This window comes from Bufo gargarizans, chromosome 1, assembly GCF_014858855.1.
Source record: "Bufo gargarizans isolate SCDJY-AF-19 chromosome 1, ASM1485885v1, whole genome shotgun sequence".
In the NCBI taxonomy this organism is placed as follows: domain Eukaryota; kingdom Metazoa; phylum Chordata; class Amphibia; order Anura; family Bufonidae; genus Bufo; species Bufo gargarizans.
Genome location: NC_058080.1, coordinates 64999097 through 65026641, shown reverse-complemented (window position 1 = coordinate 65026641; position 27545 = coordinate 64999097). Strand labels below are relative to the sequence as shown.

Genomic DNA, 27545 nt, shown 5'->3' with positions numbered 1-27545 from the left:
CTTGACAAAAGCCATATAATGGCATTCAAGTATTATATGATAACTTCCTCCCAGGTCTCCATTTGCTGCATACTGTATTTATCATGAGAGTATTTTTCCATAGCAATACACTGAGATGCTCTGTTTTACAGAGTACTGGGATAAAATTACTAACGGCACATAGAAATAGCAGGTCATTCATCACGGCAGGACTTATCTAGCTCACACAGTGGCATCAATTGTTCAGTGTTGTATGGAAGCAGTAATTTTGTACCGCTGTCTGTTTCTTAGGAAAACTTCAATAAAGCCTGAGATGAAATATTTCACCTCTACTGTATTAAAACTCTCCATATTCCAGCTGTACAGTGTCTTTAATGGGGTTTTCCGTTTCACATCGACATCCTTTAAAATAATCATTTATAAAGGTCGGTGTAGTTTTGAAATGTATTTATTTTACCTTTATTGCTCCTATCTCCCGTTCTGGGCTGTGGTCACATGACCATGTCCATGCAGCTCTTTCTTAAAGGGGTATTCCCATCTTGCTACTTCATTCTCAATTGCTGCCAGCTAGCTGGTAACTTCCTGCTTTTCTGCAGATAAGGCTGGGCGGGCTTAGGCAGCTAGAGTGAAGGCGGCCACGCCTCCTTATGACATCACACTGAGAGCTGAGTCCTGCGTGCTCGTTCATGTGAAGAGTATGACTCATCAGTCTGCAGTGTCTGAGAGGAATGGTCACTCAGAGAGCCATGTGAAGTGAGCTCAGTGCACAGTTTTACACATAAAATATCTGTCTGATCTTTTACAAACACATTCTGTGCATCAAAAACTATAATTCCATATTATACATTAGCCCAAAAGCTTGACCGACCCCCACCCACCAGCACTGATGCAGATTTGTTTCCATTACAGCTGTGCTCCAGTTGTGTCTAAAAGTGTAACCTCACACTATGTATCTTTATAGATGCCTATACAGCTCAGCTACATGTGTCTTCTCCAGTGTCTGAAAAGCTTCATATACAGCTCTGCTACATCTGTCTGTTCATCTCTTCAACCAGCACTGTGTCAGAACAGCCGCATATTCAGCTCTACTACATCTGTTTTTCTTTCACCAGCATTGATGCTGACCTGCCACTTATACAGCTCTGCTACATCTGTTTTTCTATTCAACCAGCACTGCGTCAGAACAGCCGCATATTCAGCTCTACTACATCTGTTTCTCTCTTCAAACAGCACTGTGTCAGAAAACCCGCTTATTCAGCTCTACTACATCTTATTCTCTCTTCAAACAGCACTGTATCAGAACAGCCGCATATTCAGCTCTGCTTCATCTGTTTCTCTTTCACCAGCATTGATTCTAAACCGCCACTTACACATCTCTGCTAAATCCGTCTATTTCCTTTACCATTAGTGCTGTGACTGAACAGCGCTTATTCAGCCCTGCTACATCTGATTCTATCTTTCACCCGCATTGATTCTAAACCGCCACATACACATCTCTGCATATCTGCCCCCATAAGTGCCTTCTCCATCTGCCCCCTCCATCTGCCCCCATAAGTGCCTCCCATCCATTTCATATAGTTGCCCCGATGTCCATACATAGCATACAGTTGCCCCCAGTGTCCATACATAGCATACAGTTGCCCCCAGTGTCCATAGATGTCCATACATAGCATACAGTTGCCCCCAGTGTCCATACATAGCATACAGTTGCCCCCAGTGTCCATACATAGCATACAGTTGCCCCAGTGTCCATAGAATTCATAGAGTTGCCCCCAGTGTCCATAAAATACATAGAGTTGCCCCCAGTGTCCATAAAATACATAGAGTTGCCCCCAGTGTCCATAAATAGCATAGAGTTGCCCCCAGTGTCCATACATAGCATAGAGTTGCCCCAGTGTCCATACATAGCATAGAGTTGCCCCCAGTGTCCATACATAGCATAGAGTTGCCCCAGTGTCCATACATAGCATAGAGTTGCCCCAGTGTCCATACATAGCATAGAGTTGCCCCCAGGTGTCCATACATAGCATAGAGTTGCCCCCAGGTGTCCATACATAGCATAGAGTTGCCCCCAGGTGTCCATACATAGCATAGAGTTGCCCCCAGGTGTCCATACATAGCATAGAGTTGCCCCCAGGTGTCCATACATAGCATAGAGTTGCCCCCAGGTGTCCATACATAGCATAGAGTTGCCCCCAGGTGTCCATACATAGCATAGAGTTGCCCCCCTTTATTGCCCAGTATTCAAAATTCGTTGGTGGATTAGTGGGCCAGTAGATATTATACTTACCTTTTAGGAAATAGTATCCCGTTCCTCTGACGTCTGTCCGCTCACTCCGCTAACTCGCCCGAACTGTTCGGATGCCCGCGCATGCGCAGCTCTATCTCAGACGCGCTGGATATACTGCGCATGCGCGGACGTGCGCGTTCTCGTAATACTGAAGAGGCTGGCCGATGAATGTCTTCGGCTGTGGTGCGCAGGCGCGGCACATGGATGCGGCCGGCGAGATGAGGCCGTATCCATGGGAGACAATAGTAAACAAAGGGTTCTCATAGAACCTTTTTTAGGACGAATGGTAACTTTTTGAAAATTACATATATAGGAGGATATTTTCAGTGGGGGGAAATTAATTAGTTAAAACCTATTTAATGAAGTGGGACAACCCCTTTAATTCCTGTGATGTCCATGGGCGGAGCAGTGATAGGGGAGTGTGACAAGACCAATCTCGCCACATTGCATTGGAGAAGCCTGGTTGCCCGCCTGCTTCCTTTAGACTATGGCCCCATGTTGAAACGCTTGATTTTCCCCTGCAAAGACTATGTGAATGAATTTGGCTCCATGGCAATTGAACTGTATGTATGTGATCTGAGCGCCAATTCAGTAATAATCTGCGCTCAGATCCAAGCTATCTGGGGATATGTTAAATGTCTATGTTTACTGTAATGGTTGTGATATTGTATATTTAAATAGTGATTTCTGTCCTATTGTCCCCACGTGTGTATTTGCGATTTCCCTCTAAATGAAGCAGGCGGGCAACCAGGCTTCTCCAATGCAATGTGGCGAGATTGGTCTTGTTACAGGGAGTGTCTGTGTAATTGGGTGGGAGGAGCTATAAACTAGCTGGGCATTGTTATGGGCAGTGATAGGGGAGTGTCTAAGTAAGTAACTGGGTGGGAGGAGCTATAAACTTGCTAGGCGTTGTTAGGGGCCGTGATAGGGGAATGTCTATGTAAGTAGCTGGGTGGGAGGAGCTATAAACTAGCTGGGCGTTGTTAGGGGCAGGGGCGGATTAAGTGCATGATAGGCCCGGGGCCGTCTACCCAACTTGGGCCCCTCCCTCTATTTTAGTTTAGTTTTTTTGGTGCTTCGTGAGCGCCACAGTCTCTTCCTATACCATATCTTCAGACAAAAAAAAATACCCCAAAATACCCCAAATTGGCTCCTAAACTGAAAGATTTGGGAGAAAAAAAGACATGGAGGAGAATACAGCAACACATACCTCTTACATCCAGTGACATGTAGACCTTCACTTTCCTCTTCTCCTCCATTTGACCCAGACCACCATGGCAAATTCTTTCAGCTGCATCTCATCTCTACAGAGTTTGTAATACAGACACATTCCATTTTTTTTCAATTTTTACATCAACCTCCCCATCCTGGTGTCCCGACCGTGTCATCCTGCTACCACTCCCAATACTGTGCCTGTTGTGCTCCCCAATGCCCCAGGTACTATACTGCTGAAAAAATAGTGACCCTAATAGACATAATTGGGGTCATTTATCAAACTGGTGTAAAGTAGAACTGGATTTTCAAAAGAGCTGTCAAAAATGAATGGTGGAACCTGATTGGGTGCTATGGGCAACTAAGCCAGTTCTAGTTTACACCAGTTTGATAAATTACCCCAAATGTCCCTGTAGTGTCTAAAGCAGCTATAATGTCCCCTAGAGTGCCCCCAGTAATAATAACACCCTATATTGTGCTCCAGGTAATAATCCCTGTATAGTGTCCCCAGAAATAATAGAATTGCCCTTAGAGTGCTTCCCTAATAGCAACACCCCCATATATTAATTTCCCCCACACTGCCCCCACATAGTAATCACCCCATAGTAATTTCCCCCCACATAGTAATTTCCCCCAAACTGCCTGGACACAGTAATTTCCCCCACACTGCCCCCACACAGTAATTTCCCCCACACTGTCCCCACACAGTAATTTCCCCCACACTGCCCCCACACAGTAATTTCCCCCACACTGCCCCCACACAGTAATTTCCCCCACACTGCCCCCACACAGTAATTTCCCCCACACTGCCCCCACACAGTAATTTCCCCCACACTGCCCCCACACAGTAATTTCCCCCACACTGCCCCCACACAGTAATTTCCCCCACACTGCCCCCACACAGTAATTTCCCCCACACTGCCCCCACATAGTAATTTCCCCCACACTGCCTGCATATAGCAATTTCCCCTACACTGCCCCATATAGCAATTTCCCCCACACTGCCCCCACACAGTAGTTTCCCACACATTTCCCCATATAGTAATTTCCCCACACACTGCCCCCACACAGTAATTTCCCCACACACTGCCCCCACACAGTAATTTCCCCCACACTGCCCCCACACAGTAATTTCCCCCACACTGCCCCCACACAGTAATTTCCCCCACACTGCCCCCACACAGTAATTTCCCCCACACTGCCCCCACACAGTAATTTCCCCCACACTGCCCCCACACAGTAATTTCCCCCACACTGCCCCCACATAGTAATTTCCCCCACACTGCCTGCATATAGCAATTTCCCCTACACTGCCCCATATAGCAATTTCCCCACACTGCCCCCACACAGTAGTTTCCCACACATTTCCCCATATAGTAATTTCCCCACACACTGCCCCCACACAGTAATTTCCCCCACACTGCCCCCACACAGTAATTTCCCCCACACTGCCCCCACACAGTAATTTCCCCCACACTGCCCCCACACAGTAATTTCCCCACACACTGCCCCCACACAGTAATTTCCCCCACACTGCCTGCATATAGCAATTTCCCCTACACTGCCCCATATAGCAATTTCCCCCACACTGCCCCCACACAGTAGTTTCCCACACATTTCCCCATATAGTAATTTCCCCACACACTGCCCCCACATAGTAATTTGCCCCCACATAGTAATCTCCCCCACACTGTCCCCACTTAGTAATTTCCCCCACACTGCCCCATATAGTAATTTCCCCTACACTGCCCCCACACAGCAATGTCCCCCACACTGCCCCAACACAGTAATATATCCCACACTGCAGTTTCCCCCACACAGTAGTTTTCCCCATACTGCCCCACATAGTAATTTGCCCCCACACTGCCCCACATAGTATCTTGCGCCCACATAGTAGTCCCTTCCATAATAATTTGGCCCCACACAGCCCCCACGTAGTAATCCTTGTATAATAATTTTCCCCCACATAGTAATTGCCCCCATACAGAAGCCCCAATATAGTAATTTCCTCCCGATGTACTTGATGTCTCTTAATATGTCCTCCTGTGTGTCCCCACCCCACATGTCCCCCAAAGTAGGCACATGAAATTAAAAAATGTAAAATAAAAAAAAATTAAAAGCTAAATACTCACCTATATCCAGAGGAAGGTAGGATGAGGCAGGCACGCACACGTCACAGTGCTGTGTCCCATCACAGGTGCGCGTCATCACACCCGCCTGCGCCGGGATTTCACTAACACATAGGCCTCAGGTCTACTAGGCCTGAAGCCTATGGCAGTGATCAGCGGCAGGGCAGGGAACTATGAGCTCCTGTGCCCCACAGCAGTATGTGGGCTTTCAGGTCGGGCTTTTCAGCCCCCAGTGGTGCTGGGCTCGGGCCTGCAGACCCGAACATCCCTATTGTAATCCGCCACTGGTTATGGGCGGTGCTGGAGCTGTGGCAGATAAAGAAGTGCATCATGGGTTTGGTTGGCTATAGCAACAGGAAGTGCTACATACAGGATGGAAACAAACCAGAGAGATTGGTTTACATGGTAAAAATGGGTCAGGAGAGTCAACACTGAAAAAAATGCACATGAAGGTACATGAAGTAAAACACTACATAAGTATATCTGGTAAAAAAAATAATTATCCCAGAAAACACCTTTAAAGTATAAAGGTCTGCTTGGATGGATGGCATTGAGATCTTCAGTTAACACAGAAATAAGGCAGTCATGAAATGCTTTGCAGCAAAACAAAACTTTACTATACACATATATACAGTACACATCTAAGGAGGGCACATCACTCAAAACATTCTCTTAACCCCTTCAGGACCCTGCCATTTTTTACCTTAAAGGGATTCTGTCACCTCCCCTAAGGCAAAAAACGATTTAAAACCAGCCATGCAGCACAGCTTACCTGGATTAGGCTGTGCTGTTCAATCTTGAAATCCGTCCAGCAGTTAGTTCAAAAAACGAGTTTGATCAATGAGGAAATGCGTCCTGAAGGTGCCCAGAGGGGCGTTTTTTTCTTCTGAGAGAGCCCAGTCCCGCCCCTTTTTCAGTGCCCAGCCCGCCTTCCTTTTACTTCCTAACTGCCGCCTCCAGCCTGCCACAGCCTCCCCTTCCTCTCCTCCCCCTCCCTCTTGCCGAACGAAGTCTCGCACAGGCGCAATACCCACTGAGGGCTGCGCCTGTGCGATCATCAGGAGACTGAGGGCGGCAGCTTCATCTTCGTCACTGGGCATGCGCCGAGCCCAGTGACGTCCGATGCTCGCTCTTCCCTCAGTCAGCAGGGAAGAGCGAGCATCGGACGTCACTGGGCTCGGCGCATGCCCAGTGACGAAGATGAAGCTGCCGCCCTCAGTCTCCTGATGATCGCACAGGCGCAGCCCTCAGTGGGTACTGCGCCTGTGCGAGACTTCGTTCGGCAAGAGGGAGGGGGAGGAGAGGAAGGGGAGGCTGTGGCAGGCTGGAGGCGGCAGTTAGGAAGTAAAAGGAAGGCGGGCTGGGCACTGAAAAAGGGGCGGGACTGGGCTCTCTCAGAAGAAAAAAACGCCCCTCTGGGCACCTTCAGGACGCATTTCCTCATTGATCAAACTCGTTTTTTGAACTAACTGCTGGACGGATTTCAAGATTGAACAGCACAGCCTAATCCAGGTAAGCTGTGCTGCATGGCTGGTTTTAAATCGTTTTTTGCCTTAGGGGAGGTGACAGAATCCCTTTAAGGACCAGGCAATTATTAGCAAATCTGGCATGTGTCACTTTATGTGGTGATAACTTTAAAACGCTTTTGCTTATCCAAGCCATTCTGAGATTGTTTTCTCGTCACATATTGTACTTCATGACAGTGACAAAATATTTCATTTTTATTAATAAAAAAATGCCAAATTTACAAAAAAAATTGAAAAATTAGCAAATTTCTATTTCTCTACTTTTAGAAATAGATAGTAATACCTCCAAAAATAGTTATTACTTTACATTCCCCATATGTCTACTTCATGTTTGGATCATTTTGAAAATTACTTTTTTTTTTTTTTTTTGGGACGTTAGAAGGCTTAGAAGTTTAGAAGCAAATCTTAAAATTTTAAAGAAAATTTCCAAAACCTAATTTTTTAAGGACCAGTTCAGTAATGAAGTCGCTTTGTGGGGTTTACATATTAGAAACCACCCAAAAATCACCCCATTTTAGAAACTACACCCCTCAAGCTATTCAAAACGGATGTTACAAACTTTTTTAACCCTTTAGGTGTCCCACGAAAATTAAAGGAAAATGGGAATTAAATTTCAGAATTTTACTTTTATAGCAGATTTTAAATTTTAATCTATTTTTAATTTATTTTTTCTGCAACATTGGTTGCCAAACAAAACTCAAACTCTATTACCCTGATTCTGGATTTTACAGAAACACCCCATATGTGCTCAAAAACTAGAATTAGGAAACACTTGGCAGTGAAAATGAAAAATTTAATTTTTTCACAAAAAAGTTGCTTTACACCCACATTTTTCGCTTTCCAAAAGGGTAACAGGACAAAATGCACCCCACATTTTGTTCCCCATTTCCTCCCAAATACAGCAACACCCCATATGTGCTCAGTAATTAATGTATGGCCACACAGCAGGCTTCAGAGTGGAAGGAGCACCATATGGCTTTAAGAGAGCGGATTTAGCTGGAATGGTAATTGGGAGCTATGTCGCATATGAAGACACCCTGAGGTGGCCCTATAGTGGAAACCCCCAAAAAGTGAACTTATTTTGGAAACTACACCCCTCAAAGAATCTTTCAAGGTGTGTAGTGAGTACTTTGACCTCAAAGGTGTTTCCTAGAATTAGGAAACACTTGGCAGTAAAAATGAAAAATTTAATTTTTTTCACAAAAAAGTTGCTTTACAAACACATTTTTCACTTTCCCAAAGGGTAATAGGACAATATGCACCCCACATTTTGTTCCCCATTTCCCCCCGAATACAGCAACACCCCATATGTGCTCAAAAAATTATGTATGGGCACACAGCAGGGCTCTAGAGTCAAACAGAAAAATATGGATTTTGGTGACCTGAATTGGCAGATGTTGGTTTTAGGTGCCATGTCGCATTTAAAAAAATTCTTAGGTCCCCAGAAATTAAAAACCCCAAGAATTGACCGCATTTTGGAAAGTGCACCCCTGTATGAACATTTTAAGGGGTGGAAAGGGCACTTTTGACCTAACAGGTGTTTCACAGAAATGAATATGTAGTGGTTGGTGAAAAGTGGATCTGTAAGCTATGCGGACTAAATCAGAAATATAAGGTGGTAAAATCATGGGTACATCATCGATGAAATTAGATTAACACTCCATGGATGAGTGGTAGATTTTAAAACACTCCTGCATGCACAGGCCAGGTTTTTCAGGGCAGGTTTCGCAGTAGTAAATAGTGTCTTTCCTTATCCCCCTTTTGGAACACAACCTGCATCTTTTTTGGGTCCTTCCCTTCCTTGCTGTCTGGGGGACTTGACCTGCCACCTGTACAATGTGTACAGCCAGCTTTTTATACCACACTTTAGTTTTTCATGTGGCACTCTAGGGCTTCAGAAGGTGATCTGAAAGATCCACCCTCCCATGTGCCTGTTATAGTCCAGGATACAAACTGGTTTGGGGGTAGTGGTTGTGGTACCACATACAGGGGCAGGGGAGCTGGCATTAGTGTGAATGGTGGTCAGTTTAAGGACGTCCCTGTTGTCCTTGTACTTAACCACCAGCATGTTCTCATGAAGGAGAGCCCTGCTTTCACCCATTCTCAGTGTTTGCCCTGTGGATCTAGAGAGGCCTCTCTGATTTTTGCGCACTGTGCCATAAGCCACAGTACTTATGGCAGTTAGGGACCTGAATAGGGGTATGCTGGTATAGTAGTTATCCACATAGAGGTGGTAACCCTTATCCAGAAGTGGGTGCAGTAAGTCCCACACAATCTTTCCACTAACTCCTAGGATGGGGGGGGGTGCATTCTGGGGGTTCTATCATGGAATCTTTCCCTTCGTAAATGCGGAACTTGTGGGTGTACCCGGAGCTACTCTCACAAAGTTTGTATATTTTTATGCCATACCTTGCCCGTTTGCTAGGCAGGTAATCTAATTCTCCCTTTGAAGAGTAATAGGGACTCGTCTACACAACATTTTATCGTACACCTCAGCAAACTTGGTGTTAAAGTGGTCAATGACGGGCCTAACCTTGAACAGACTGTCAAATGTCGGGTCGTTTTGGGGTGGGCACTGTGCATTGTCGTTGTAGTGTAGGAATTTCCTAATTGACTCAAATCGCTTCCGGGTCATGGTGTTACTGTAAATTGGAGTCTGGTAGAAAATGGCCAAACTCCAATATTGTCTAATGTTTGGCTTCTTTACAACGCCCATGCAGTACAAGTCCCCAAAACATCATCATCTCTGCTGCACTTACTGGGCTCCAACTTAAGGGTTTAGCATATGAATTGTTGGGAGTATAAATTGGTTTGGGCCACCATTACATTTACAAAATCTTCAGAGAGGAAGATTTTGAAAAAATCTAGTTCAGTGAAGCCCGCACAGTCTATCTGTATTCCGGAGCTGCCCTCAAAATCTGGAATTTGGGGCTAATAATCATCAGGAGGTGGGGTCCATATGGGCTCACACTGGGGGGCTGCCTCAGCTGTTGTTCTGGGGCGCCTTCTAGAGGATGATGATGATGAGGGGGTAGAGGAGTAGAGGAAAGTGGCATCTTCTTCTCTCTCACTGGCAGACTCCGTATCCGAGGCAAGCATAGCGTATGCCTCTTCAGCTGAGTATACTCGTTGGGACGGACGGGCTATTTTTATTTTATTGGGGTCTGACATGTGAAATGTGTAATCTCGAGCCTGGGAAAATGTGGTAGTAGTTGAGGATGAGACGCAAAAACCGGGGGCCAAGTCTATGTTTCCCCGTTTTGTGGTTCAACAGGAGAGGCTGTAACGGGTAAATCAACTACGGGGTGAGCATATTGAACAGTTGGTGGTGCCCAAGGCATATCGCAAGCTTGTGTTGGACTTAGCACACCAACATGTTCTTGGGGGACACCTAGGGCCAGCAGAAAATGCAGGACCGGATTCTACAGCGGTTTTACTGGCCCAGTGTGTTCAGTGAGGTGGAAGAGTATTGCAAGTCTTGCCGAACCTGCCAGATAACCAGCCCCCAGCCACATTTCTGCAGTCCACTGGTCCCTCTCCCGATTATTGAAGTTCCATATATGCGGATCGCTATGGATCTCATATGCCCAGTACCGAAGTCCGCTAGAGGGCGCCAACACGTCTTGGTAGTCCTGGACTATGCCACTCCGTGCCCGGAGGCGGTGCCTCTGCGACATACCTCCGCTAAACTCATAGCCAAATAGTTAGTGGAGATGTTTTTCCAAATGGGCCTACCTAAAGAGATCTTGACTGTCAAAAGTCATGAGGGAACTCAGTAAACTACTACAGATAAAACAGTTGCGGACGTCCGTCTATCACCCACAAACAGATGGCCTGGTAGAAACATTTAATCAAACCTTGAAAATCATGTTAAAGCGGGTGGTGTCTAAAGATGGGAGGGATTGGGATCTTCTATTGCCCTCTTATGTTCGCAGTGCGAGAGGTGCCCCTACTGGGTTCTTGCCCTTCGAACTGCTGTATGGCCGACATCCGCGTGGTTTTATTGGACATAGCCAAAGAGGCATGAGAACAACAACCCACACCACATAAAAGTGTGATTGAGTATGTCACTCGAAGAGTGAGAGTGGAGACTGTGTTGCCACTGTTTAAGGAACATATGGAGTCAGCCCAGCGAGCCCAGAATAGGGTCTATAATCGCCAGGCTCGGGTTCAGAATTTTAACCCGGGAGATCGGGTTTTGGTTCTGGTGTGCCTGTGGTGGACAGTAAGTTCCTGTCTAGGTGGTAGGGTCCCTATGAAGTGCTTGAAAAAGTTGGCGAGGTAACCTACAGGATACACCAGCCAGGGTGGAGAAAGCCGGAGCAGGTGTACCATGTAATCTTACTTAAACAATGAAAAGACAGGGAGACCAGTACGGACAACAACCCCCGACCGAGTTTTCTGGGGGTAGAGTTTCCAGTCACACAGTCTGATACGAGGGAAGCGGTTGCCACAGTAAAGATTGCTGACAACCTTTCCTCTAAACAGACTCCGTTCATGTTTGGACGTGACAATGCCTATGATTTTTTTTATAGTTTATTTTTATTTGGGGGAAGGGGGTGATTTGAACTTTTATATATTTAAAAATATATATATTTTGGGAAAAAAAAGTTTAACTTATTTGATTTTATTTTTGTATTTTTTAAGTTACCCTAGGTGACTATAACCAGCAGTCATTAGATAGTTTATATATCACAGAACACACCATTCACTGTATTCCAATGCAGTGCTGCCACCTGCAGGCCTGCATTGAAATATACCAGTGACAGGTATGGGAGCCTCACTCAGGCTCCGGGCTATCACTGTAATGTAACAGCATCATCCATCTCAGCTAGGGGAGGCTGTTATGGGCACGAGATTCCCCTTCCCTCTGTATATCCGCTCAACTGCTGTAGTCGTTATCAACCGCAGCATCTGAAGGGCATTGCAGGTGATATCAGCTGTGTTTACATAACTGGCACCCTATGTGTATGGAGCAGGCTCAGCTCCTGAGCCCATGCCATACAATCATTATACACCTGTGATGTACATGCATGCCAAGGGGCACAAAGGGTTTAAGTGATCAGGAAGTAGTATAGTCAATTAAACATGAACATAATGATAGCAGCAGGAGAAGAGTGTGCTGATTTTGTGGGAGGAGATGACCTGTCCATTCTTGTTACTATGTTAATGAAGATAGGTTAATGTAACAGGAGCAGTGTCATGAAATGGTTAAGGTAGTACATCCTGTAGCCAATCAGGTTACTAGAGTGATTACAGCAACAGAAGAGGAGTGTGCAGATCTTGTGGGAGAAAGTGACCTGTCCATTCTTGTTACTATGTTAGTGATTACAGCAGCAGAAGAGGAGTGTGCTGATTTTAAAGCAAGAAAGAACCATCTTTGCTCTCAGTTTCGAGAACTATAATAATCCCAGAGACGTCAGTTTGGCTGTATCCCCCTTCTAAAAACAACATTACATATGCATCTTACACGTTTGATTTATTTTGGAAAGACTGGACGCTTTTAATTTTGTAACATTTTCACACCATGTGCAAGGTGGATTTACAGGCTGCATCTGGCGTCATGAAAACAGATGCTTGTTAGTATGCAAGAGGTTTACCTAAATTAAGTACTTTGCTAAATTGACGTTGATATCAGTGTATATTTGACGGCTAAATGAAGTAAATTACGCTGCGTTTCATTAGAAGAAGAACATTCCTTTAAAATCATAATTTATATTTATGCAATACTCGCCAAGCGCCTAATGACCATTTTTCACTTGTGCGAATTTTGATTAAGTAAACGTCCGCAGAACAAGTGGGAGGCGTACGCTGTAATATATCACTAGTACGCTCTACCGCTTGCATAGGCATCACTGTTTTATTAGGCTATGTTAATTACTCCTTTCACACTTGCAGAAAATACATCCATAGTAATAGACCCTACTGTTCAAATGTATTAACAGCTCGCAAAATATATTACCGCAATGACTCCGAGGACGCTGCTTTTCCCCTTTGGAGCCACATATTTTGTCTAAACTAATTCTGGTGATAAATACAGAATGAGAAGGATGTAACTGCATGGAATTGAATTGTCGCCGGAAAAGTTAGAAGTGATTTAGAGGCCATTAGCCAAAAGGGTTGTGTCCTTCCATAGCAGTGCTATAATTAAACATTACTACATATATGAATTGTACATTGAAATTAAGTTTATTTGGGTAAAAATCATATTTTTTCTAGACATTGGCCATGATTTTAAAAAAGTTTTCGTTTTTTTTCACCAGAAACAGCATTGCACCTGTCCATTGGTTGTGTCTGTTTTTGCAGGTCAGTCCCATTCACTTGAATAGGACTGAACTGCAATACCAGACACAGCCCCAAAGACAACAGTGGCACTGTTTGTGGTTTTTTTTTCTAATTCTTGACAATCCCTTTAATTATGTAGTATTGTTCTTTGTCTTCTTTATTAATACTTAAAATAGGGTAAGTCCTATCATATTATGTATAGTAATGGATCTACTGGTGTGTCCCCCCTCCCCAATGTTGAAAGGCTCAAAACCCGTTAATGATACATCAGATAATAACTTTTGAAATCTGGGTTATAGTCACGTAGACTGCAATCAGATTCCAATCAGAGGTTGTCAGTTTCCCTAGTTATCTATCAATGCTTTTCTTTCTTCATGCTCAGACTTGGGATTCAGAAACCTAGGAAAGAAGCGTTGTATTTGCCTTGAAATCTGTTCCGGCTACCGTATTAGTCAACAGTATGAAACCTTTAAAGTGGTTTGTTTCAATGCTGTATGTAGCACGTCTTGTTCATGTATGTGGAACTTCCTGTTCCTGTATGTGACACTTCCTGTTCCTGTATGTGGCACTTCCTGTTCCTGTATGTAGCACTTCCTGTTCCTGTATATGGCATGTCCTGTTCCTGTATGTAGCACTTCCTGTTACTGTATGTAGAACTTCCTGTTCCTGGATCCAACCAAGCCCATGATCCACCTCTTTTTTCTGCCATAGTTCCACCACCACCCCAAGAACTCCCAGTTAGTTTATAGCTCCTCCCACCCATCTAGTTACATAGACACTCCCCTATCACTGCCCCACCCATGTACATGACATTACAGGAAATAAGAAAGAGCTGCATGGACACGGTCATGTGACCACAGCCCAGAACAGAGGATAGGAGCGATGAAGGTAAGATAAATATATTACAAAATTACAGCTACATCATAAATGATTATTTTAAAAGATGATGGTGATGCAAACCAGAAAACCCCTTAAAGCAAACCCTATTACAGTTGTTTGGGACTATTAATAATTTTCAGTAGTAGTATTGCTGATACAGCTAAAAGCTGCGGCTGGACTGTGGTTGATTTAAAAAAAAAATTGGAATTTTATTTGAATTCAGCAAGTTTGAGATTACGTTGTCATAGGCTGAAGAACTTCAGTACATTTTAGTGCTATAAAAACTGGCACACATTGACGTTCACCTAAAAGCCATCATTAAAATTCCAAAGCTGCTTACATTGTGCTTGTTCTGCCTTCACAGCGCAGAATTATAGGCGAAGGGTATATGTTTTCTTCAATAATAGTGACATTTAATCTAAAGTTTATGTCACTTTGATTTTAAGTTTTATATATAACCAAGACCCTGCTTTTTTTTATCAAATTAATGATTTTACATTAACATTGTCATTGGATGGAAGCAGCCTCCATGCAGAACATAAAAATTTAGCTTAAAGAGCATGTCAGCAGGATCAGCCCTATTAAACCAGGAATACTGCCTGGTGGGGTTGATCCAACTAATTAAAATGATACCTATCTTGTGAAAATTGGTTGCAACATTCCCAAGATAAAAGACTTTTATTCTTTATGCAAATTAGGACCTCACTGCAACCAAGGAGTGTGGCCAGCCCTGGAAAGCTGAGAAGCATTAAGAGATTAGGCCCTGCCCCTCGTTGCACTGAAGTCCTTATTCACATGAAGAATAACAGAACCTTAGAGATTGGGCAGCTAAATTCCCAGACCCCAGGAACTGGGTGAGAGATTCTCAACGAGGTTGATAGAATAGACTAGGGTTATAAAACCTTAAACTACAGGGATAAGAGCCGTGAAGCACCATGGGTTTCCAAACACTAGGACACTTAACTACTGGATTAAGGAATTGGGGCACCACATCACTGGTCAACTAGGGATATAAACTAAAGGAAACCAGGGAATAGACCACCAAACCAATAGATACCATGGAGTATGGCTCTAAACCTGTAGTTACAAGGAACTAGGACACTGCACCACTAATCATGGTCAACACATACACCATGAAGGTAAACCAATGGACCTAAAGTCCTTGAGGTTTAGGAAGTAAAGCTACTGAACACCATGGTTCTTCTTGCTCTGGAGGGCTTGTCCTGTTCTTCAGTTCACAAACATCTAACTTATTTGAATAGTCACTGTGCAATGCTTACTTGCCCTTGTGGCAAAACTTCTGGTAAATTGAACAGTTTTCCATACAAATTACAGCTGATCTCTGGTGGTCCCAGAAGGTGGACTCATTGTGACCAGCTTATTTGCAAGGGACTCTCCTAACAAGTAGAGTTTTTCCAAATCAGAGAACTACTTTAAACCAATTGACACGGCACTAGCTAACTATACGGACACTAGAGACTGAGGAACTAGAAGAATGGACACTAGAAGAATGGTCAGAACTCTGGCAACTGAAATTTAATGTGGATAAGTGCAAGATAATGCACCTGGGGCGTAAAAACCCAAGGGCAGAATATAGAATATTTGACACAGTCCTGACCTCAGTATCTGAGGAAAGGGATTTAGGAGTAATTATTTCAGAAGACTTAAAGGTGGGAAGACAATGTAATAGAGCAGCACGAAATGCCAGCAGAATGCTTGGATGTATAGGGAGAGGTATAAGCAGTAGAAAGAGTGAAGTGCTCATGCCGCTGTACAGAACACTGGTGAGACCTCACTTGGAGTATTGTGCTCAGTACTGGAGGCCATATCTCCAGAAGGATATAGATACTCTAGAGAGAGTTCAGAGAAGAGCTACTAAACTAGTGCATGTATTGGAGGATAAAACTTACCAGGAAAGGTTAAAAGACCTTAATATGTATAGCTTGGAAGAAAGAAGAGACAGAGGGGATATGATAGAAACTTTTAAATACATAAAGGGAATCAACTCGGTAAAGGAGGAGAGAATATTTAAACGAAGAAAAACTACCACAAGAGGACACAGTTTTAAATTAGAGGGGCAAAGGTTTAAAAGTAATATAAGGAAGTATTACTTTACTGAGAGAGTAGTGGATGCATGGAATAGCCTTCCTGCAGAAGTGGTAGCTGCAAATACAGTGAAGTATATTGGGCAGACTAGATGGGCCAAATGGTTCTTATCTGCCGACACATTCTATGTAACACTGGATGTTGGGCCTGTGACATTGAAGTGGTCCCAAATGAGGGGTCTTGTTATATCTGCATTGACTTTTTCTTAATTCCTTTTTGTCAGGGGACTAGAAAAACAGAAAAAGTGTCCATTTTATTCCCTATTTTATAATTGGTGCTTTTAAGCTTTTAAGCATCATTTATGGTCAGTGTCCACTATGTTTGGTCATGTCTGCAGGACATTTAACAGGCAGAACAAATTAACGGGAAAGTCAACGTAGACATGGACGAGCTCCTAGCTTGAAGGATCTGTCTTTGAAAAGAAAATACGTTCCTCAACATGAACTGTGGTCTTGTGATTGCAGCCTAAACTAAACACCAGGGTTTTCCCAGCTTCTCCATAAGCTTTCCTCGCAGATGATTTGCTTACTTTTGGTAAATCAGGCCAAACGTCTACAAATCAACATCATTATTTCCCAGATTTTTGTATTTCATTTTTGCTCCAGACTTCCTCGTCCATATCATTGAGCTCTCGTCTGCCAATAACCTATTCTCTATGAGCTCAATCCACATCTGGTCTTCACAACCCTCCTCCACGGCAGAAAACACACACAGCGACGCTGGAAGGCCATGTGTATAACACGGCCAACTCAGGAACTGAATATGTCAGACATTGAACCAAATGATCTGAGTCCCTCACTAGGAAGCCATTAATCATTTCTAAAGCTGCGTAGATCTGTTGTGATTGGTTATTGGCCTCTCTAATAATGCGGCCGAGGATTTTATTAGTTAATAATGGTAAAAAATTGCCTGCTTAAGTATTCATATTTCATGAAAATTGCTATGCATGCTGACCTAATTGCTTTCTAGAGGACATGGAATGAGGGAACCTTTTAACCACAGCCGCTAGGCACGGGAAGTCTTAATATTGCGCTGAGCAATTGAATATCTAGGTCCGATTAATCAAGTGAAATCTAGCAAGGATAGTACATATATTTTACACATAATCTCTCCATATATCTTCTCATTAATTAGATAGAGGCTTCTTTCCTCTTCTTGATTGATGTTTCATTATCCGTTGATTTCTGATATATTCCCGAATTATTAAGGCTTCCCAAAGTCTAGAGGTTTAAAGAAGAAGGACGCTTTGAATAAACCAATTTTATTAGACGAAACCCGGGTGTTAAATTTATCAGAGTTCCCTCTTGCTGGTTCTTCAAGCAGTCAGCTGGAATCCGGCCTCAAGGGTTTGATTTCTCTGCAGTGCCACCACAGGGGAATTTAAGCATTACACAATTGACATTGAAATCAATGGGCTGTTCATGTGATGCCTACACATGCCTGGTCCTCCAGAGTGGGAGAGGCTCCCTACTAATAGGTGAGGGTTCTGAATGGGATACTCCTCCCCTTTGACTCAAAATTTCACAATAGGGTTTTCTAAACCAGACAATCGCTTTAACCCTTTCACTGACACAGATTTGATACATCATGGCTATAAACTGTTGCCGCGACTAGAAAAGGCATAGAACTAGATGTTAGTATCATATTAAAGAGCATGTACCAATAGGATCAACTCTATTAAACTACACCCTGTCTTGTAGGGTTGATCATTCTGATTAACATGATACCTGTCTTGGGAAAATCGGTTGTGGCATTCCCAAGAAAAACGTTTATATCTTATGTTAATCAGGGCTTTACTGGCCAGCACTGGAAAGCTGAGATGCTGATGTGCACCAAGGAGCGAGGCCCCATCCCATGTGCACTAATGCCCTCATTTGCATAAAGAATAAAATTCTTTTCAGGAACGCTGTAACCGATTTTCACAAGACAGGGGTAATTTTTAATCACCCGGTTCAACCCTACCAGATAGCATACAAGGCTTAATGGGGTTGATACTACTGACAGAACCAAAAACTTTTTTTTAAGATGATTGGAGCTTTAGGAGCAGAAGCAGAAGAACAGGATGAAAAGTTTTACTTTATGGTTGTATGTCAGTGTAAGAGAAAAAAAGATGCTGCAATGGCGCAAATCCACTGGTGGAAACGGACATGAAACTTCGATCTGGATATTCCTTTTTTTATTTAAAGAGAGTGCATAGCCATGTAAACAACGCGTTTCGGTGACTTCATCAGGTAAGAGAAAGGTCTGATGAGGGGAGCGTAAGAGGAGAGAAGAGCATTTTTTGTCAGACATAAATATTTATTGGCAACTTTGGGCTATTCAGTTCTGTACATCTTAAACTTTTATTTTTACTAGGTTTTGTGTATTAGTGGTTAGCACTGGTGCCTTGCAGCGCTGGAGTCCTAGGCTCGAATCCGACCAAGGACAACATCTTCATGGAGTTTGTATGTTCTTCCCCGTGTTTGGTGGGTTTCCTCTGGGTTCTCCGGTTTCCTCCCACACTCCAAAGACATACTGATAGGGACCTTAGATTGTGAGCTAGTGATAATAAAGCACTGTAAAGCGCTGCAGAATATGTCAACGCTAAATAAGTGAGTAAAATAAATAAATCTCAGGTTCTACTTGGGTCGGACGTTTAGCCAAACACATGACTTTTTATGCATTTTTACAAAACGGTATGCTTTGATGCAAAATTGCATGAAGGAGCCCCTGAGTGTAAACTGCCAGGTGACATTTTTACAATATGCCAGGTGTCTACTTTTAAAAAAATATATCAGTAAGGGGGTATAATACATTTCTTTTATATTAATATTTTTTAATCCATGTGAACAATTTAGTTGGAGAAAAAAAGGACTGTGGTACCTATACAGTATTGTAACATAGGCTTCTATTGTGTGCAGAAAGTGTGTCCTTCAGACATATGTTTGACAGTTCGATGTCTCGATACCTTTTTCCTGAGGTTCCTGAAAAGTGTGAGCTACAGAATTACAAAATATTTGTTAATGGGAAGTAGAAGGTTAAGTACACTGTTTAGTGGCTATGTTAAGGTACTGCAGCTCAACTCCCATTGAGTAAAGTCTCGGAAATTATAAACTGGAAGGAGCTTTCCATACACTGCATAGTTCCCAGCACTGGCGGCCAGTCGAAACAGGTGATCGATGGGAGTGCATGTTGTAAAACCCCACCAATCGGATATCAATGACCCATCCTGTGGATAGGTCATCAATATCTATATTCTGGAAAATTCATTTAAAGTATATGATTTATTTTTGTAATCTTCTAAAATATTGACAGATTGGTCAAAACGGATGGATAAGCATTTCTGTAGTAGTGTATATTTGGCAAATTTTTATTAACAGACTATGTTAACGCAGTAATAAAAATAAACAGCTGTAACAAACTAATAATAGAATTTTTTTTATTTCTTATGTTTTTCTAGGATCTACAAATCATCAGCACAGATAAAAGCCAGGTGTTCATCGCCGTTCAGGAATGGTATCAGACAGACACTTACAACCTGTATCAGTCGGATCCACAAGGAGTTTATTACTCCATCGTTCTGGAGAACATGAGGAGCACTAAACAACCGGAGGAGGACGTCATGATAGATATCCTAGAGGTGAGAAGAAATCAAAGCAATAAACTAACCGTCCATTATTACGCTGCAGAAAAAAATCCAGGAAAATTACATGATGCAATTTTCTTGGGGGAGGGGGTGGGGGGCGAAACCTACATGGAGTTATTTTCCCGCATGTCATTTTATCACTGCAGAAATACTTTCTGCAGAATTCTCCAGGTGTGTGTGCAGATTTTGGTTGCAAAAATGCCACAAAATGCACATTTCTAAAAATAAAAATAAATTCACAAACAGTATTTAAAGGCTATATACTGTACACCTTTGGGTGTATCATTATTATTATTATTGCATTGTACTCATTTTGAGCTAAAAAATCTTTTTTTCAATTGGTCTTTATTTAAAAAATGTTGAGCCCCTTTCTCTGTACAGCTTTGAGATTCTATGGTAGGAGGATCTGTGTTTGTACTTTGTTCCATCAGGCAGCTCAGCTGACGGCTCCTGATCTCTGATCTCCTAAACACTCATTAAAGCTCAATTTTTATCTTACTGATAAGAATGTAGCTTAAATAACTGTTTTTGAGCTACTAGTAATTTAGAGATAAGTTATTAGGTGACTGGCACAAAGTGAAAGTACAACTGTCACCACTAGACAGTTAACCCTTTGTGACATAACAGCTGTATATTTTTAAATAAAAAACAACTGAAAAAAAGGATTTTTAGCCCAAAATGAGTAAAATGCAATCATAAAATAAAAAATTGCCCCCAAAGTTGTACATAGCCTTTAAGTGCAGATTTTGTGATATATTTGTATGCCACTTGTGAATTTGCTTTAACATTCATATGCAATTCAGTCGGGTTACATGGCACAAGGGAAATTTCATTTGATCTAGATTGCATAGTCCCATTTCAGGTGCTCTTTTAGGACATTGTGAACAAGGACATTCCTTACCATAGAGTCATGTGACTGCTATGGAGCTCAGTCCTGGTTGCTCCTATGTTCTGTCCAATTGGATGGTGAGGAAGCCTCTGCCTTGACCAGAGGAACTGCATAGTTAGCAATCTAAGACAGTGCCCTTTTCTATGGTTCCCCCTCTCTAATCTATATATAGTCAATAGAGGCAGACCCTCCAGTCAATACGCCACTTTAGAGCCAGAGGGGAGATGCTTTTCAAAGGGGAACTTCAACACTCTTGCAACATAATCCAGACCCATCTTGCAAGTTTTTCACCTGAACTCAGGGGCTGGTTAGACAACTCCTCAGATCCACCTGCTCCTTCCGTTGAGTTCCAGCTAAAAGAGCAGAAGGCATTTAACATTGGATATGATGCATTCTATAAATCCTTTGTCTCTGTGAACTTTGTTTCACATGGTAGATGTGTAATGCACGGTAAATAGGTCTTTGTCTACAGAAAGGGATTAAACAGCTGTTTGGCCATTTGTACACATTTGCTCAGCTTGGATTACTGCTTTACCAAACAACTATATAAAATAACTCAGCAGTAAAAAGGATTATAATGTGCATCTGTGCATGGAAGCTCTCCTACAATAGAAGTGCGTATTGATCCTGCAGCATGTGATCTTGGTTATGAGAAGTGCTCGTAGTAAAATTAATGATCCAGGCTGCAAAGAAAAACTGTGAATCTGCAAAAGAGCCACCATCGCGGTGGAGAAAATAAACTCCAGACTAGTCTACATCAGTGACTGACTCACTGTGGGCATGAAGAATCACAAGGTCCTCCGAGCCAGATCATGACTAAATCACATTCCAGGAAAAAGTTTAAACCCCCCACTTCTAAAAAGTACCCAGCTTATACCAGGAGGCTCCATGTCATTAGACCCAAGACAGTAATCGGGCACACAGAAATGAATGGGAGCGGTGGCCGATCATGTGCGGTGAGCTCCCATTCACTTCTATGGGTAGAGAGCTTGGTGGTGGCCGCACCAGAGTCCTCCAGCCACCACTTAGCGTGGCTCCGTTCCCGATATGGGTGCATGTCCCAGCGGTGGGTCACGCACCATTGTCTGAGATGAGACAACCCCTTTGAGTCAGATTTAAGATAAATAAGATAAATACATAAATAGGTAGATGGATATGAGATGGATAGATAACTAGATACCCACAAAAAGAAATGAGGCAACACTGCAGCTGATGTGAAAGGGTGGTGAACCCACTTTTTCTGGTTTATTTTAAAAAGTTTTTTTTTTCCAGGAGTTTGATATGAATGACCTATCCTTAGGATAGGGCATCAATATCAGATCAACTGCGTCTGACTCACAAGATTCCCACTGTTTGAAGAAGTTTTAAGAAGCTGTAGCAGTAAACACTGCAGCCACTTCCTAGGCCAATGACATCACATTCCTCGATCACATTTGTAAATATTCCCTAGGTACTGGTACAGTGCCAAGTGATTGGTGCAAGGCAAATGTGGTGCCCATATTCAAAAAAGGATCTAGGTCCTCCACAGGTAATTATAGGCCTATAGGCTTGCAAAGTATAGTTTGTAATCGGATTGAAAATTGGCTGAAGGACCGTGTCCAGAGAGTTGTGGTCAATAATTGAGGACAGGATTAATAGCACCATTTCTATTTCTGCAGATGACACTAAGCTATGTAGTACTATGGAAGATGTTCACAAGCTACAAGCTGACTTGGACACTCTGAATGATTGGGCATCAACTTGGCAAATGAGGTTCAATGTGGACAAATGTAAAGTTCTGCATCTTGGTAGTAATAATCTCCGTGCCTCACATGTCCTAGGTGATGTAGCACTGGGAGAGTCACTTATAGAGAAGGATTTGGGTGTCCTTGTAGATCATAGATTGAATAACAGCATACAATGTCAAAGCTCACAGTACAGACTATAACCTGTCAGAGGGTAATGTTAATCATGATGGTCTAGTGAAGTTGAGTATAATCACAGAAAACCATCCTATAAAGCTTAGCCTTTATTAATATATAAAAATAAAAAACACATTAGATACCCCAGTTAGGCAAAATTATCTATCATAAGTTTAACACAAAACTAAAAATTCTTATTGTGAAAGAGTCAATCCTCACAGTGGTGGGCAACAAATAGGCAGGGTCTCGTATGGTAAACGATACTTGGGGGACTGTCCCTAGAGATGACCCTATATTGATTCTGCCCTGCCTAGAACGCAATGGCTACCCCAATAGGGGCGATCCCGTATCAGGAACCTCCTGGACGCCCTCGGATGGCCCTGATCGGGAAGTGTAGAACAAGCAACAGTTGGCTAGTCTAGACTTTACCATGTAAGAATAAATATATAAAAAAATATTAACCGTAACACAAATAGAAAAGGTAAATACATATCAACTCCCATAAACACGGAATGGGTCATGTGGTAGTTTAAAGAGTACCCCAGTTGTTTAGTGGTAATATTATGGGATGTATAAAATTAACGATTCCCCCCACCAACGCGTTTCGACCCAACGTGTTTCACCCCAAGTATCAACTATATGACTATACAGGAGGGGTTTTGTTGTCTGTTTAGCTGATTGCTGACAGTCGATATAATGTATTCTTTCAACTCCACGTCTATTGTGAGGGCGTCCAGGGCCATCCGAGGGCGTCCAGGAGGTTCCTGATACGGGATCGCCCCTATCGGGGTAGCCATTCCGTTCTAGGCAGGGCAGAATCAATATAGGATCATCTCTAAGGACAGTCCCTCAAGTATCATTTACCATACCAGACCCTGTCTATTTGTCGCCCGCCACTGTAAGGATTGACGCTTTCACAATTTTGCCTAACTGGGGTTTCTAATGTTTTTTATTTGGATATATTAATAAAAGCATACAATGTCAATAAGCTGCTTTTAAGACCACCAGGATATTGTCATGCATTGAACAAGGCATGGACTCGCGGGGCAGGGATGTAATACTACCACTTTAGAAAGCGTTGGTGCGGCCTCATATGGAATATGCAGTTCAGTTCTGGGCACCAGTCCATAGAAAGGACGCTCTGCAGCTGGAGAGAGTACAGAGGAGAGCGACTAAACTGATAAGGGGCATGGAGGGTCTTAGTTATGAAGAAAGATTAAAATAATAAAATTTATTTAGTCTTGAGAAGAGATGTCTAAGGGGGGACATAATTAACCTATACAAGTATATAAATGGGCCATAAAAAAAATACAGTGAAAAACTGTTACATGTCAAATGCCCTCAAAAGACAAGGGGGCACTGCCTCCGACTGGAGAGGAAAAAGTTCAGTCTACAGAAGCGTCAAAGCTTCTTTACTGTAAGAACGGTGAATCTGTGGAATAGACTCCTCAGGACGTGGTCACAGCAGGAACAGTGGACTGTTTTATAAAGGGTTTAGATTAATTCTTAAAAGTAAGCAACATTAATGCTTATGAAAACGTGTAGAAATCTGAGTCTCAATTCCCTTTGGGATTCGCGTCCCCACCTATCCCTTGGTTGAACTTGATGGACTTATGTCTTTTTGCAACCGTATTAACTATGTAACTCTATGGCCTAGGCGCAGCTCAGTCCCATTCAAGTGAACGGCCCTGGGCTGCAATACAAGCACAGACACTATACAGTGAACGGCTCTGTGCTCGGTAAGCTGATCAGCGGAGGTGGGGGGGGGGGGGCCAGGAAGCAGACCCCAATTGGTCAGTTATTGATGACCTATCTTGAGGAGAGGTCATCAATACTTTACTCACAGTAAATCCCTTTGAGATACAGTTCTGGGAATTGGAAAACAACCCTCCATCACACTGGTACATTTTCCACAACTTTTTGTGTTCCCATTACGGTATTACCATTACTTCCTAATAGTGACAGCTTCCACCTTCCCAATAACGGGAAACTATTTATTTAGACATATTTTACAGATATTTTTCATTGCTACTTTGAATCGTCTGCACTTTGCCTATGATATTTTTTCCATTTAGAGATTATACATTTACTTAGAGTAAAAAAAATTTTGTTTAACAGCAGATCCCCGTCCCTGTATTCCCTCTGAATGTCTCGCATGTAAAGGATTTTTGCCCGCATTGTCAGTGCCCGCAATTTTGCAGAGCACAGATGTTCATAATATACATCAAGGCTAATTGCTTAATATGATGATGATAATTGACTGCTAATTTCAGCCTGTCATATGAGGAAGTGCTATAAACCAGGGCTTTTTAGAGAGCACTGAGGATAATGTATGAGGCTCGAATATTGCAGTTAATGCTTGAAAAATAAATGCAAAAGATAAAATCCTAAACTATAATTGTTCTAAAGGGAAAGGAGATGCTCCACCAAAGCAAACATTACATCAATGATATCATACTGCTCCATTAAATCTAGGGTCTAATCTAAAACCACCAGTGATATGTTTAATCTATCATATATATATAGTGTGCAATGAGCCTCTATCCAGTAGGGGTGCTATTCAGCTCTGTACCATAGTGGACTGTATGTGCAAGGACAACTCTATGGTTAGCATTCTTACCTTGTAGCCTGAAAAACTATGGGTTTGAATCCAATCTGATCAAAATGTGGATGAGTTTGTGGGATTCACCAAGGTGCTCCAGTGCTCCAGTTCCCAGGTATGGAACAGTTTGCTTTCTATGAAATTGGCATGACAATTGTTCTTGCACAGATACACCCACTACAAAACTTAAATACCGCTTACTGGTTAGTGTAGGACCTGAGGAGGTAGGGCTCGACACAAGGATTCAAGAAGAGAAAAGTCATGTGTCATGCACTGACCCCTGAAGTCCTGCATTAGACATACTCAAAGCAAATCTGATATGCTATGTTATTTCTTTAACATACTGTTTGAATTTTTTTTTTTTTTTTAAAAAGAACAAGTGGTTATCCAAAGAGATTCTCCACTTTGGACAAGTCCTTTTTGTTAGAAGGGGTTCCTTGACAGTATTATGACCACTGGAAACCCCACCGATCAGCTGTAATCTGGGAGTAAACATGGAAACAATTCTTTAGTTTCCCCTCAACACCACCACAAAAGAAATTAAGCATTGCACAAGACCCATCCAAGTCAATGAGCTATCTGTGAGATATAGAACAAGATAGGTCTTCCAGAGCCAGTGGTGCTCTTTTTAACTTCTCTCCTTTCTGCCCAATGGTTGAGGACCTTGAACAGAAGTCCCCATTCCATATAGGATATATGAAAATAGGTTGTCTAAATTGGAGAATCTCTTTCATAGCACTATGTTAGATTACTACCAGTTATAATGTTCAAGTTCTATGGTTTCTTCAGTAAAGCTCTTCACTTATAAAAAAAAAAGAAAAAAAAAAGGTGGTCATAAGTCTGACACAAACCTTATTTTCCAATTTTTGGAACAATAATGTTACCTGGCGGGACTTTTAAAAGGCCATCACAACTATTTTTGAAATATACAACACCCAATCTATACCATTAGTTTGAGATTTCAGCGTAACTTTCACCCACACTCCTACTTCTAAACTATAAGAAGGTAGTAATTAATTTAAGGTTCGTGAGCACCTAGGCTTCATATGTTTTGAATGGGCTAAATTAAGATCACCATTTGGTTCTTTAGCATCATTTGATCACTTCAAGACCAAAGGGAAGCTGAGATTCCTATGCTGGTGAGAACCCACCAAGTCTAGAACATGTTTGCCTCGCCTCAAAGTATCATGTTCTTTTAGCTTAGAGAGTTATTTAAATACTAGGGATCGACCAATATTGATTTTTTTTTTGAGCCGATACCGATAACCTGTGAACTTTCAGGCCGATAGCCGATAACTTATAGCGATATTCTGTGCTTTTTCATTTTTGGAAAAAAAAAAACATTTCTGTTACCACATTTAAAAAAAAATAATTTTTTAATAGCTTGGACTTTTCGGACGTGGCAATATGTGATATGTTTATATTGTTATTGTTTATATATTTTATATGTAAATTGGGAAAGGGGGTGATTTATACTTAATATTGTTTTATTTTTTTTATTTAATAACTATTTCCCCCCTTAGGGGCTAGAACCTGGGATCTTTTCATGCCTTGTCCTATTCACCCTAATAGATCTGTATTAGGGTGAATAGGACCTCACACTCTTCCTGCTGCCCTGTGCATAGTACACACAGCAGCAGGGAGATTACCATGGCAACCAGGGCTTCAGTAGCATGACTCCTGGCTGCCATAGTAACCGATCGGAGCCCCAGGATTACACTGCTGGGGCTCCGATCATAAGCTGTCACTGCCACTAATGAGGAGGAGGGGGAGAGGACCCTGTGGCCACTGCCACCAATGACTTTAATACTGGAGGGGGGGGGGCGCACTGCACCACCAATGATTTTAATACTGGGGGGTGGGGGGGAGGGCGCACTGCACCACCAATGTTTTTAATACTGGGAAGGCGCACTGCGCCACCAGTGATAATAACGTTTAATACAGGAGGCGGGTGTGTCGGCACAGAATCACATAGCCGGCACCCGGCCTCTAACAGGGAGCTGCAATCAGCAGCAGCAGCTAACCCCTCAGGTGCGGCACCGGAATAGTTGACTGCCGCTGATTTCAGCTTCTTGTCAAATAGGCTGGGCACTGCCTCCTGTATTTGTATTAGACGTTAATT

General features: G+C 42.6%; 1 protein-coding gene across 1 annotated transcript in view; it reads left to right on the top strand.

The window, feature by feature from the left end:
* SORCS2 (sortilin related VPS10 domain containing receptor 2) overlaps positions 1 to 27545 on the top strand; it is an 896202-nt gene that overhangs the window by 747132 nt on the left and 121525 nt on the right. The window contains exon 9 of the mRNA XM_044280630.1: positions 19846 to 20025. Coding sequence (XP_044136565.1) covers positions 19846 to 20025 — 180 coding nt within the window. The remainder of the gene's footprint in view (positions 1 to 19845; positions 20026 to 27545) is intronic.